Source organism: Oncorhynchus tshawytscha, linkage group LG06 (genome assembly GCF_018296145.1).
Source record: "Oncorhynchus tshawytscha isolate Ot180627B linkage group LG06, Otsh_v2.0, whole genome shotgun sequence".
In the NCBI taxonomy this organism is placed as follows: domain Eukaryota; kingdom Metazoa; phylum Chordata; class Actinopteri; order Salmoniformes; family Salmonidae; genus Oncorhynchus; species Oncorhynchus tshawytscha.
The window spans coordinates 68,270,923-68,286,104 of NC_056434.1; the positions used below are offsets into that span (position 1 = coordinate 68,270,923).

The following is a 15,182-nucleotide window of genomic DNA, read 5'->3' on the forward strand; positions in this document are numbered from 1 at the left end:
ATATATATATATTTATTTATTTATTTATTTATTTATTTATTTATTTATTTGATGCCGTTTGAATGGAATGGGAGTGACAGTGTGCTCAAGTATGCACTGATTTAAAGCAATGATATTCGAGGGATAGCTGTTTTTTAAAACTCTGCAGCTGCAAATATATACAGTCCCAGTCAAAAGTTTGGACACCTACTCCATTGCAGTGTTTTTCTTAATTTTTTACTACTAGAATAATAGTGAAGACATCAAAACTATGAAATAACACACATGGAATCATGTAGAAATCAAAAAGTGTTAACCAAAATATTTTAGGTTCTTCAAAGTAGCCACCCTTTGCCTTGATGACAGCTTTGCAAAGTCTTGGCATTCTCTCAACCAGCTTCATGAGGTAATCACCTGGAATGAATTTCAATTAACAGGTGTGCCTTGTTAAATTTTCTTTCCTTAATGCATTTGAGCCAATCAGTTGTGTTGTGACAAGGTAGGGGTGGTATACAGAAAATGGCCCTATTTGTTAAAAGACCAAGTACATATGTCAAGAACAGCTCAAATAAGCAAAGGAAAACGACAGTCCATCATTACCTTAATACGTGAAGTTCAATCAATCTGGAACATTTCAAGAACTTTGAATGTTTCTTCAAGTGCAATCACAAAAACCATCAAGCGCTATGATGAAACTGGCTCTCATGAGGACCGCCACAGGAAAGGAAAACGCAAAGTTACCTCTGCTATAGAGGATAAATTCATTAGTTAACTGCACCTCAGATTGCAGCCCAAATAAATGCTTCACAGAATTCAAGTAACAGACATCTCAACATCAACTGTTCAGAGGAGACTGCATGAATCAGGCCTTCATGGTCGAGTTGCTACAAAGAAACCACTACTAAAGGACACCAATAAAAAGAAGAGACTAACTTGGGCCAGGAAACATGAGCAATGGACATTAGACTGGTGGAAATCTGTCCTTTTGGTCTGATGAGCCCAAATTTGTAATATTTTGTTCCAACCACGGACTTTGTGAGATGCAGAACAGGTGAAAGGATGATCTCCGCAGGTGTGGTTCCCACCGTTAAGCATGGAGGTGTGATGATGCGGGGGTGCTCTGCTGGTGACACTGTTGGTTATTTATTTAGATTTCAAGGCACACTTAACCAGCATGGCTACCACAGCGATACGCCATCCCATCTGGTTTGTGCTCAGTGAGACGATCATTTGTTCTTCAACAGGACAATGACCCAAAACACACCTCCAGGCTGTGTAAGGGCTATTTGACCATAAAGGAGAGTGATGGAGTGCTGCATCAGATGACCTGGCTTCAACCAAATTAAGATGGTTTGGGATGAGTTGGACCGCACGGTGAAGGAAAAGCATCTAACTAGTGCTCTTCATATGTGGGAACTCCTTCAAGACTGTTGGAAAAGCATTCTTCATGAAGCTGGTTGAGAGTGCCATTTTTAAGAACCTAAAATCTAAACTCAATGTATTTAACACTTTTGGTTACTACATGATTCCATGTGTGTTATTTCATAGTGTTGATGTCTTCACTATTATTCTACAATGTTGAAAATAATAAAAATAAACAACTTGAATGAGCAGGTGTCATCTTTTGATTGGTACTGTGTATATATATATATTTCTTTACAGTTAAAGTAAGGTGGCCCCTGTAAGCCAGATGGCGATGTTTTAAATTAGATGCACAGTCACTCCTTATATTAGCCTACTGTAGCATAGTCTATGCTGCAGCAAAAGTATGCGTACCTGTCACAAGAAAAAAGTTCCCATGATAAGATGGTACATGCATTGTGGACTGCTCTCCATAGATGCGCTGTCTGTCCCCACCCCAACCGTTGATTGATCATGCAGAGAAGGCCGTGGAGAAACCAGATTTAAACATCTCAAAATTCAACAGTTCCATTTCACATCATGCTGTTCATAGAAGTGTATTGTAATTTATCGGTTTCTCGCTGTTTTTTTTCCCGCGATAAGGGAGTGGGTGGTAAAATCTCGCTGTTCATCCCTACTTCCTTAAAAAATATTAAATACAGAGCAACAGCAGTCCAATGTTCTCATGAAGTCACTGATATATTGCGGATTTATTTTATTTGCCGTTATATATAAAGGTTTATTAAAGATGTAATGTAAGAAAAGAGCGAGCCGGAGAGAGACTGCTACGCTTTGCAGAATGCGTGGGTTGTCGCTCTTGCTGCTGCTAGGGAAATTTGCTGATAGACGCGATGGCTATGAGTTAATGTCAGATTTGATTCATTCAGGGTAGCTCTGACATATGCCCTCTGCTCTGTGTTCGCACAACTGTTCTACTGTATATCTGACCATTAAGAGAGTGCTCATCATTTCACATGGCTGACTTGTGGTGAGCATGCTGGCCCTAAATTATCCAAAAGTGCCATGCATCACCAAGATGGATGGGTGCTCCTCATTGCTGATGGAAGAGGTGAGTTCTCCTCCCTTAACAATGTAAAGTGCTTTGAGGTCCAGTGAAAGAGCTATCTATACATGCCATCCAGTATTATTTTCATTCTAGATTAGAAAGCATCTTGGTTACAGTATGTTTGAGACTGCTGAACAGCGTCAGGGATAGGATTGAGGAATTTCCCATGCTCATGTCTGGCTGTTCCCTAGACTTCTGAGTGTCAAAGGAGTTGGCATTAATGCTAGACTATTATTTCATAAGTCTTCAGGGCCAACACAAGTAGATGATTTTAGGGGAACATTCGGAATTCTCAGTCAATAGCCAAGAACTGAACTTTGCCTTTGATGTTTGTCTATACTCACAGCGGGTCAAGTTCACCAAGTTGGACGGGCTTTGAAGGTAAACTTGAATGTGCTGTCGTTGGAGACTTGGGGCTATCTATATTTTTGGAGATATAGCTATCTGGATTACTATTTTGTGTACCCTTTAAAAAAAAATCTTACTTAGCTTAGTCACAACTAATTTGTTGTTAAGGACTAACTCTGAATGCTAGTCCATTTCCAGTGTACACATCAATATAATTGCATGTCACCTCACCAAATAATCATTTTGGTTGAGCGTGTCACCTGTTTGATCTATTCTAAATATTTTCTAAACATTGAATACAAATTACAGAAGACATGAAGTAAATCAGATAAAGTTATGCTGCTAGTCTAAAGCCAGTCTTTGCCAGTCGAAAGCAGTACTTATAAATGTTTGAGATCTGTCTTGCAGCGTGATGCTCTGCTCATTAAGAAGGGACACTCATTACTCATTTGGGGCAAAGAGTTTCTGCTCTAAGCCAGATCTTTTAAGTATTCTATATGTTCATGTCTGCATCGTACAGGTTGAGTGAATGTATCTAAACTCTCTTATTGTAGAATAGTTTACTTTGCTAAGTGTTTCCTTTCACCTGGTCTCTGCCAGTGACTGGAGGGTATAAATGCTTTGGTGTAGAGCATCATGGGTGTTCAAAACTGCCGACTGTCTCTGCAGGAGTTCGTAAGAGTTCTGAGCCCTAGGGGCTAGTCAGGCTGATCTTCAGTCTTTATATTTCAGATGTCTAGTCTATCATTTTCATTACTTTACTTTGAGCCTTGTCCAGCATCTTGTTGGATGAGTTTTACATTTTGTAAATACCTGCACCTACTCCAAGAGCCTTAAAACATAAACCATGCACTGGATCTTCTGTTTCCTGCATCGTTCACCGACGCCAGACAGTTCGATCCATCCTTGGCAAGTAGGACGGCCTACCATCCACCCGTACAAGTTGTTTTTATAGTGTCATTGCTCTCTGTTTGCTATCAGAGGCCATTGACATGACCCTATTAAAATGGACCAAGATCTTTTCAACCATTTCTCAAAACGACTGCCTTCTTCCCCTAGACTGCATTACTGTCACACAACTATAAACCAGGGTCTGTTTGCGTCACCTACCTTACTGCTGCTGGGAGGCAAATCAGTACCATGCATCCAGCTGCTGCGCTAGCGCGCCTTTTGAAAAGGCTTTAATTAAGGTAATAACACAACGCAGGCTGCTGAGCAAGTCCCTCGGTTTAGTGCTTTGGGTTCCTCTGCAGACTCCCCAATGGGCCTGGGTCTCTGGCCAGCTGCTCCACCATGATTTTCATCTTTTGGAGTTTGCAGACAGGTGATGTAGTGTGAGGCGGTTGTCCAAGCAAGCTCAGCCAATAATACGGATGGATCTTCATTTCAAACTGCACTGCCTTACCCTATAAATCTGTTTGCCATTACTCTTTAACCTAAGGACCAATACACACCTACATCTTTTGGTCAATTGATTTCATGTACTATTCTGCATTTGTTGTTTGTGAAGATATTCTAGAATGTTAATATAGATTGATTTTTTTTTTCAGGCTATTCCTGGACAATACTGACATGCGATTCATAGCCCATGTTGAGAAGATGCTCTAAAGCCCATTGCTTGTTTGTGATGGGTTTAACTAAACATTCTGCATCATCATTTGCTTTTAATTATCCAATGATTTATGGTTACTACCTTCTAGCGGAAGGACTGCATAACAATGACTATTCTCTGTTGTGCTAATGTCCCATTTGAATGCCATTGTGACTTGTTTACCATTTACAAACACATTTTGGATCGTGATTACTGTTGTTCACCTTGCACACACCGTAGTTAATGGTGCTTTATTCCTGCATATGTGTTTGTTGCTGCAACTTTATGATATAACTCAAATGCAGGCCCATTGCCCAACAAACATACGACTCAGAATAGTCTATTCTCAACACATGACCCAGGTAAAACATTTTTATAGGCATAGCCTTATTAGCATTTCAGGCAGTTAATCATTTTTATAAACCGTACTTTGCAGTTTCACAGGTGTTTCAGATACTGTCAGCAAGATGTCATCTTGGTTGTAAAAAGGAGTTTGATCATGTGGCAGTGTGATAAGGTCATTGAGGCTTTGTTACACTAGTGAAGCAGTGTTGGTGAGGCATATTGGCTGACCTCGCTTCCCCCCTCCATATTACTTTACTGATGATAGAGATAAGATGGCGCAAATATGGGAAGGTGGAAAAAGGCTTCTTAGCGGCCACATTCCAACAGGCTAGCACCATGATCCCAATCACACAGCCGTGTCAATGCAGGTCACCTCAATACTGGAGACCTCATGACCTTAGGTGGGTAGGGGCAGTGCAGTAAAAAAATGTGATTTGCTTGTTTTTTTGTTTCCACACTACGCTCGAAATAACACTGAAATTGTGAAAATTCTGATAATGCTCTTTTAGTGTAAGACCTCTGCTATCTGCCAATCAGGGCTGTGTATGTAAATATATTTACATTTGTATCAACACGCCTACACGATCAGACTGAGCATTTTAATAACAAAAGCAGGCTCTGGGTAATAAATGACCCAAAACGTATATTTATTTTCATGAATTACAGGGATGTTTTTTGACACAGTGACGACATCAAAAATACTGCATGGGGGCTATAAAGCCTTATCTGAGATGAGACAACTTTACAATGGCGATTAAGCTTACCTTGTATATCTGATCTTGGCTTGAACAAAAGGAAAGGCGGAAAAACCATTCTATCCTGTCCATTGGCTTAGCTAGCTTGGTCCGTTCTCATTTTCTCAGCCTCTGTCAACCAACAGTCAATATTAGGGCTTCCTGGGTCACTGAAATGATATATTATTGAGTTGATTGTTGTTGGCAATGTATTAAACTTAACATACTTGGACTTTGTAATATTGCAGCTTGTACTGTACCAATGAATACAACCCTGCATGTCTGTGATCTTAATCTCTAAGGCAGCTTTGACACTGTTAAAAGCTTTAAAAAGGGCCAGTCTTATCCATTTCCTGTCTGGTTTTAAGGGTGTTGTGTATAACATTTATTATGTTTTTGTCATGATCCCATTCCATATTGGTGATTCAGCAATGGTAGTGCTTCCTTTTGAGTTTGCCAGATATTTATTTTTGGCAACTGTTCTTTAGAGCCACACACACCCTCAGGCCAGTGTCAAAAGTGTTTTCCTGATGTCAGCAAACTAAGCCTGGTTTTTTCTAACATATCGGCAATTCACAATATTTATCTAGATTTCTTTATGAACGTTTTCTCTAAGATTTGTTGTACAACATAAAGGTAAAATCCACTCCATTTAAAACAGTTACCAATAGTCTAATGAATTCAGAGTTTGTGCTATGTTACCTAGGGTGTATATATGCCTTATTTTGCATTCACTGAAATGGCTTTCAGGTCTGTCAATAAAAATGCTTTTTTTTTTTTTTACACATGTAACCAGAGCCACGCATAATGCACATTCACTAATAATGCAGCAGGCATTATATTAATTTAACACAGGTCTCAAGCAGAAACCTACATGCTAGTGAGTAGCCAGCTAATATTTATATTTCAAGTTTATCTAGGGAATTTCACAAGCTCTGAATTCAGCTAACAAGGCAAAAAAATTAAATTATTATGAGCACAACCTGTTCTCCATTTCCAACTGTTTGAACAGCATGCTAGCCTGTCCACTTCATTCAGATGTTTAAATCAAGTTGCATACCTTATTTCTCAGAATGAGAACGAGTTGCCAGTTCCTTTTATATAATAGTTTTATGCTTATTGCACATTTATAAAAAGACTAAACAGCTCGTATAACAATCTTTATTTGACCAAAATGCTTCTAGCGATATGTGGTCCTGTAATGCGTGATAAACTGAGCATTCATTTTCCAGAATTTATGTTTATTGGTAGATCCATTTTAGTAGTGTCTGCTCTGCTCGAAATTTCAGTTGAAACATGAACAAGGTATGGTTTGAAAAGTTAACTTCTCTATTACACTAAAATGTCTCCATCTGTTTCGGTGTCCGATTCTGTTGGACCAAACCTCAAATGCAAATAGCGAGTTGAAACCGTTTGTCAGAGAGGAAGAAGTGATCTCTCATCTGCTGTGATTGGTAGGGGGAGGGGCTCGGGAGAAAGAGGCAAAGTGAGAGGTTTCACTTTCACCAAAATCTGTCCAAAATAAGCTCAATGTGTTTCTATGCGCTTATTTTAAACCTTGTCACCTCCCTTCCCGCCTCTGGGATAACCACTTCCATGGTTACATGCCAACTAGACTGGGCGTCCGCCATTTCGCGATCTGGTCAGCATTTGGCGAACCACACCAGACATGATCAGGACACACAGGTTGAAATATCAAAATGAACTCTGAATCAATGATCTTAATTTGGGGACAGGTTGAAACATTCATGGCAATTTAGCTATCTAGCTTGCTGTTGCTAGCTAATTTGTCCTGGGATATAAACATTGGGTTGTTATTTTACCTGAAATGCACAAGTTCCTCTACTCTGACAATTAATCCACACATAAGGGTAAACAGAGTTTGTTTCCAGTAATTTCTCCTCCTTCAGTCCTCTTCTTTGGACTTCATATGGCGGTTGGCAACCAACTTTAAGGTGCATTACCACAACAACTGGACTGGAGTGTGGACCTCAGTTCATCTTTCAATCACCCATGTGGGAAAATGCTCCTAAAAATGAGTAGATGGGAGAGGCGGGACTTGCAGCGCATCAAAAACAATTTTATCGCAGATTTTCGTTGCCGCACGCGAGCAGTTTTGATTAAATGATTGAATAACATGTATGTGTACGCTTGTGCACGTAACATGAGCGCTGTGGTCAGCATGTTAGGGTGGAGATATGAGCATCTCGTCATTATATTCAGATCTCTGGTGTAAATGGGAAGGTGCACAGCAGGAGCTAACGAGAATAGCTCAAACAGATTGTAACGGTTTTGACTTGAGGTTATTATTTATAGGGGTGCCAGGTAGGTTGTGCCTACCAGAGAAAACATTAGTTTCTCCTTTTAGTTTGGGTGGGAATGAGTCCCATCTGGTCCGTCAAGTCTACACCAATACAAAGGACTTATGTAAAAGTCAGGATGGAAATAAACTTTTCATAAACCCTTAAAACATTGGAAAGAACTTCAAAAACAACTATTCTTTTGCGTGGGTTGTATTAGCAACAACGATTACACACACATATAATAATATCACAATGAGTTCTGGTTCCTCCAGAAATGTTCTGTACCTCGGGCCTAAAGAGTCCAGCCCGGTAAAGGAGTTCAATGAACTCAAGTGACTTTTGTCACGCAATGTTTGTCCGTTCATTCAGTGTAGCGTAAACCCAGTATTAAACATACCATCAATATAACAATTATTTTACCACAGAACTTTAAAGCGTATCAACTCTTACTAAGTCCTCAACTACAACTAACTACATAAATCACAGTATACCTCACATCAAAACAAATGAAATACCATATACAAAAAGGTTGTAGTCAGTCGGTCAGTCAGACAATCCAATCCGCCAATAGATCTCCAGCGGAGAAAGGCCACGAAGAACGGAGAGGTGTAGTCCACGGACACAGAGTGGATCCGATCCTGGGTAAACTCTATTAGGCTACAAAACACACGTTTAACGGCAACAAAACAACGGAATAGAGAAGCTTCGGGAACTGAGGGTTGAACACATCCTCAGTCACGTCTCCATCACAACCCCACTTTTGCGCAGCTGATGCTGGCTATTTAATTGGGAATTAAAGGGAAAGCGCCCTATTGGAAGGAGCTGCACTGAGACTGTTCAGAAAATTCAGGGCCGTCACAAGATATGTGAACAAGCGGACATAAACCCTCGTAAAAATACAGAACCTTGATTCTGCGACACAAGCATTTGGAATATCATGCAAAAACATAAATTAGAATGAATCAAATGAATTAGATATATCGCCCAGTCCTACAGCAAACCCGTGGGAGTTATCATGTAGGGGCCAGGGCTGGAAATAGGATTGATAAGTTTGTCAAATGACCCAGAAAGTTGTTATCTTATATGGACAGATGTGGCAGCCTGACTTGTTACATCACGTAACTCAGTGAAGGCAGTCTACAGTGAAATCATGGCTGGGATAGGGTTTGCTGTGTTCTGCTAAATGCCGATCTCCAATCTGTCCTTTGCCGCCCACTGAGGGCTACTGGGAAGGGTTTCGGGAAGTGGTTGAACTGGAATTGTTGCCATAGCGACATGGATACGATGTGAGTGGAGGTGGGAACGATGTGGGAGGAGGGTGACTACATCTTACATTGTTGTTTCTCTGGCCCCATAGGCGGAAGTCACTTTGTGATAATCGTCTCGCAACTTGGCATGGGGGGGGGGAGAGGCTTGCCATGGGGGGTTCTGTTCTAACTATCCGCATTTAGGCATTCACTATACCCCTGTCTATACACCATGATACTGATGCCGCTATTATTGTTTTTCTTACCTTCTGTTTTCCATACATCATACTGCTGTACTGTTCAACCCATGGGCTCTGGTGATATGTCTAGTGGAAGATGGGATGTCTTGCCTTGTTTTTCTATCCCAGGCTGATTTCGATCAGGTCTCAAGTTCTGACATGGCGCAGAGGCCAGACACTGTATAGCCAGGGGAAAACACATGTTGACTCAGAGGAAGTGAGCTTGTGAGAGACGAAAATATCCATTTGCTTTGCAGCTAAATATGTCACACATTGTTCCTGTGTGGAACTTTACTGATCTGCTTCTTCCCTAATGGGTTATTATTATACTGAACAAAAATATAAACACAACATGCAACACTTTCAAAGACTTTTACTGAGTTACAGTTCATGTAAGGAAGTCAGTAAATATAAATAAATTCATTAGGCCCTAATCTATGGATTTCACATGACTGGGAATACAGATATGCATCCGGTTGTCACAGATACCTTAAAAAAAAAGACAGGGGCGTGGATCAGAAAACCAGTCAGTATCTGGTGTGTCCACCATTTGCCTCATGCAGCGCTTTATCTCCTTCGCATAGTTGATCAGGCTATTAATTATGGCCTGTGGAATGTTGTCCCACTCCTCTTCAATGGCTGTGCGACGTTGCTGGATATTTGCGGGAACTGAAATACGCTGTTGTACACGTCAATCCAGAGCATTCCAAACACGCTCAATGGGTGACATGTCTGGTGAGTATGTAAGCCATGGAAGAACTGGGACATGTTCATCTTTCAGGAATTGTGTACAGATCCTTGTGACATGGGACCGTGCATGATCATGCTGAAACATAAGGTCATGGCGGTGGGTGAATGGCACGACAATGGGCATCAGGATCTCATCACAGAATCTGTGTCCATTCAAATTGCCATTAATAAAATGCCTTTGTGTTCGTTGTCCATAGCTTATGCCTGCCCATACCATAACCCTACCATGGGGCATTCTGTTCAAAATGTTGACATCAGCAAACCGCTCACCCACACGATGCCATACACGTGCTCTGTGAGGCCGGTTGGATGTACCGCCAAATTTTCTAAAACGATGTAGGAGGTGGCTTACGGTAGAGAAATGAACATTGAATTCTCCTGCAAGTGGTCTGGTGGACATTTCTGTAATCAGCATGCCAATTGCACGCTCCTTTAAAACTTGTGGCATTGTGTTGTGACAAAACTGCGCATTTTAGAGTGGCCTTTTATTGTCCCCAGCACAAGGTGCACCTGTGTAATGATCATGCCATTTAATCAGCTTCTTGGTATGCCACACCTGTCAGATGGATGGATTATTTAGGAGAAATGCAAACTAACAGGGATTTAAAAATAAGCTTTTTGAGCATATGAATAATTTCTGGGATCTTTTGTTTACCTTTACATGTTGCGTTTATATTTTTGTTGTAGAGTTGAGCACTGAATTTTGAATGTTCTCATAGTTACCCTTTAAATTGCCTAGCAACGACATAGGAATGTATTGGAAAAGCAACATACCCTTAGGAGCTTTCACTTATCTTAGGACTCTAACAATATAGACTTGTCAAAACTCCCCAGGAAGCAGAAATCAATGCTAAACACATTTTTTCCTTTTGTTTTTTTATTGATTTGTCAATTTGTTCCCCATATGAGGATTTGTTACCAGCGATTAGTATTCAATATTTCACATACGCAACCTCCCTATAAACCATAATACATTTATTGCGCTCTGAGGAGATGGTGTTCTCACCTCCTGCCTCACTGGTCCCTAGGAAGAGGGCCCCTTCCCTGAGGGACATGTGCAAACACTACCCTCTGAGGTTCCAGTGGGCTTCAATGTACTGTATGGGATACACCCAGACTGTCTGCCAGCTCCCTTCCCATCCCTCCTCTACTGGGTAGAGGGGAACATTGGCTGGGCAAACATCACCCGGGACCTGCGCTCTAAATTTAAACACCGCCTCCCGCTCGCCACTGGCGGTGACACATTCCTACTGCATTTGTCTCCTACACAGTGTCTCCTACACAGTGTCTCCTACACAGTGTCCCCTACACAGTGTATGGAAGTCCATTTGTTTTAAGGTCGAACATATTTTTTATTTTTTTGTCTTTGTGGCATTTGGGTCTATTTACAATGTACACTAGATGTTGACTTTGTATTCAAAGTTATTACACAGTTAGCTATTCAGATGCCGGTCAATACGGATTCCCTGTAGATGTTACAGCCCAATCCAAATCTTTATTTAGTAACATACCGGTATAATGTGAAAGGTCAAGTAATGTTGAAATACCCGCTCACCCACTGCCTCCCTGGTCTGTCCTTTGGTAGACAGACAACCTCAGTCCTGTGAGACAAGATGTACTGCCGCTGTAGCAGGCAGGTGTCGCCACTGACTCCACAGTGAGTAATGTGCTTCCTGCCCCAGACAGGAAGTGGGACTCCCCTCGCACCAAACTTCCGTCCTTGCTCACACCAAACAGACCCCCCCCCGTGGACCAGAGGGGTATACTATGTTTCTGGTTTGATGAGTGAGGTAACTTTGGTCAACTCAGGATAACCGGTCATACGAAAGTGACTCACCTTTTAGCCAGGTCAATTTCTATGGCAATGAATCCTTCAGAATGAATAACTCGGTGCTAACTCCATTTATCCTGATTGAAGTGTCTAAGCCATGAGGTGAGGACCAATGATATCAGATACCCACCCTCTTGCAAAGGTGGGTATCCTTTATTTGAGCAAGACAACCGATGAAATATTTTATCATTTATTTTTTTAAATCCATATCATATGACACATTTGGTAATGACTGCATTTGCTTTCCAAACTGTACGTTTTTCACGTGAAGGTATTTAGAAATTTGCGTAAGGCAAATGGCAACCTCAACCAACCATAGACATAATTTATAATCCATAGATGGCCATTCCCATTCAGGTTCAAGTCAAGACTGGCAGCCATTGTTAGTGTAACCATGAGTTTAACAGTCAAATTGCCAGGGTAAGAGGTTCCAAAACCCTTCGATGGGTTATATGTCTATTGCCACAACGCAACAAGCTGTTTCACAGATAGGAGCATAGGCGTGGGGAAAAAGGTGCCCGTGCATTGATAAGCACTCCAAAGACAGCATTGAAAAGTAATACAATTAAAAAAGACGCCACTTCTAAAATTCTATTTCACACCATAGCCTGCAGAATTTGCAAGATAACCGTTCATTCATTTTGATTTCGGCACAAATAAAAAATGTTGCACTGACTTTCCCATGGATTGCTGTTTCAGCATTATGTCAATCGAGTTTGGCACAGTTACAAGCCTGCTAGAGTTAGCGGCAGGCAGGTCATATCCACCGTCGTAGTAAGGATGAAGCCTGACCTGGAATGTGAAGCTAACTGTAGCTGGCTAGCTTTATAAAACCTTGTAGTATCTAGCTTGCTTTGTAGTATACCACTTTGGTTGGAGTGAGAGGGCCTCATCAGGTTTACCTGCTCTAATGTACTGGGTTTCCTGTACCTACCTTTTATTCCCATGGGAAGTCCTAGTGATGTCATAAGAGCGTCCTAATTTACTAGTTCTTATGCTTTGGTCAGAGATTACTGTTTTTGAGAAACAAACTATGTAAAAGGCTAATTTTAAAATTCCATGAAGAATGTTGAAGATGTCAAACATATAGCTATGTATTTCTGTACGGTATTATGCCAACGTTTCCATGTATTCCTATTTGTGTGCCATCACTATCTGAGAGACCTGACTATCCCTTTAATCTGAGATTGATGTTCCTAAAAGTCCATAATGAAATGAAATTGTCTTGAATCTCCATGTCCTTACTGGTCTTTCTTCCCGCTCCCTGCAGTGCATATTGTCTCAGCCCAAGTTCTGGGCGGTGGAGGTGACAGCACTGTGTCTAAGGACCAAGCTGGAGAAGGGCAGCTCCCGGCGGGTAGAGAGGGCCATGATGCAGACACAGGTAAGCGAGATGAGGGGTCACACGGGGTAGGTTTCAACAAGATACTCTATGCCACACTCATGGTGAATGTCACTATTGGAAGCTCACATCTCAAGTCTCAGGTACTGTACAGTCGTGGCCAAAAGTTTTGAGAACGACACGAATATTAATTTCCACAAAGTTTGCTGCTTCAATGTCTTCAGATATTTTTTTCAGATGTTACTATGGAATACTGAAGTATAATTCCATGACGTTGATGCAGAGTCAATATTTGCAGTGTTGACCCTTCTTTTTCAAGACTTCTGCAATCCGCCCTGGCATGCTGTCAATTAACTTCTGGGCCACATCCTGACTGATGGCAGCTCATTCTTGCATAATCCATGCTTGGAGTTTGTCAGAATTTGTGGGTTTTTTTTGTCCACCCACCTCTTGAGGATTGACCACAAGTTGTCAATGGGATTAAGGTCTGGGGAGTTTCCTGGCCATGGACCCAAAATATCAATGTTTTGTTCCCCGAGCCACTTAGTTATCACTTTTTCCTTATGGCAAGGTGCTCCATTATGCTGGAAAAGGCATTGTTCGTCACCAAACTGTTCCTGAATGGTTGGGAGAAGTTGCTCTCGGAGGATGTGTTGGTACCATTCTTTATTCATGGCTGTGTTCTTAGGCAAAATTGTGAGTGAGCCCACTCCCTTGGCTGAGAAGCAACCCCATACATGAATGGTCTCAGTATGCTTTACTGTTGGCATGACGCAGGACTGACGGTAGCACTCATCTTGTCTTCTCCGGACAAGCTTTTTTTCCGGATGCCCAAACAATCGGAAAGGGGATTCATCAGAGAAAAATGACTTTACCCCAGTCCTCAGCAGTCTAATCCCTGTACCTTTTGCAGAATATCAGTCTGTCCCTGATGTTTTTCCTGGAGAGAAGTGGCTTCTTTGCTGCCCTTCTTGACACCAGGCCATCCTCCAAAAGTCTTTGCCTCACTGTGCATGCAGATGCACTCACACCTGCCTGCTGCCATTCCTGAGCAAGCTCTCTACTGGTGGTGCTCCGATCCCGCAGCTGAATCACCTTTAGGAGACGGTCCTGGTGCTTGCTGGACTTTCTTGGGCACCCTGAAGCCTTCTTCACAACAATTGAACATCTCTCCTTGAAGTTCTTGATGACCGATAAATGGTTGATTTAGGTGCAATCTTACTGGCAGCGATATCCTTGCCTGTGAAGCCCTTTTTGTTGCATAGCAATGATGACGGCACATGTTTCCTTGCAGGTAACTATGATTGACAGAGGAAGAACAATGATTCCAAGCACCACCCTCCTTTTTGAAGCTTCCAGTCTGTTATTTGAACTCAATCAGCACGACAGAGTGATCTCCAGCCTTGTCCTCGTCAAGCCTTGTCTCAGTGTTAACGAGAGAATCGCTGACATGTCAGCTGGTCCTTTTGTGGCAGGGCTGAAATGCAGTGGAAATGTTTTTGGGGATTCAGTTCATTTGCATGGCGAAGAGGGACTTTGCAATTAATTGCAATTCATATGATCACTCTTCATAACATTCTGGTGTATATGCAAATTGCCATCATACAAACTGAGGCAGCAGACTTTGTGAAAAATTTATATTTGTGTCATTCTCAACTTTTGACCTTGACTGTACATAAATACACAGAATAAGGCTATATTATTGGTTAGGCCAGTAATTCTGGTCTTATTGAAGTGAAGGCACTTGCACTTGGTGTTATACCATTTCCAGGGCTTACTGGCAAAATTAGATATATTCCAAACCTGGATTTACCTAATCTGCTACACGTCTTGCTAAATGTCACATCATTAGCACAAGTCTGCAAGCAGAAATAAGCTGCATGCCCTCTGAAATCCACCCAGCCAAACTCTTTAAATCAGTATTTCCACAGTGAGCTATCTGTGAAAGCAGAGGGGACATGTGGATAACCAAGCGGAGGACAGACACACTCCCCCTGTGCAGGATG

General features: G+C 41.5%; 1 protein-coding gene across 1 annotated transcript in view; it reads left to right on the forward strand.

The window, feature by feature from the left end:
• The window catches only part of ttc27 (tetratricopeptide repeat domain 27), a 128,099-nt gene that overhangs the window by 75,620 nt on the left and 37,297 nt on the right, over positions 1-15,182 (forward strand). Inside the window, exon 10 of the mRNA XM_024424752.2 lies at positions 13,105-13,218. Coding sequence (XP_024280520.1) covers positions 13,105-13,218 — 114 coding nt within the window. The remainder of the gene's footprint in view (positions 1-13,104; positions 13,219-15,182) is intronic.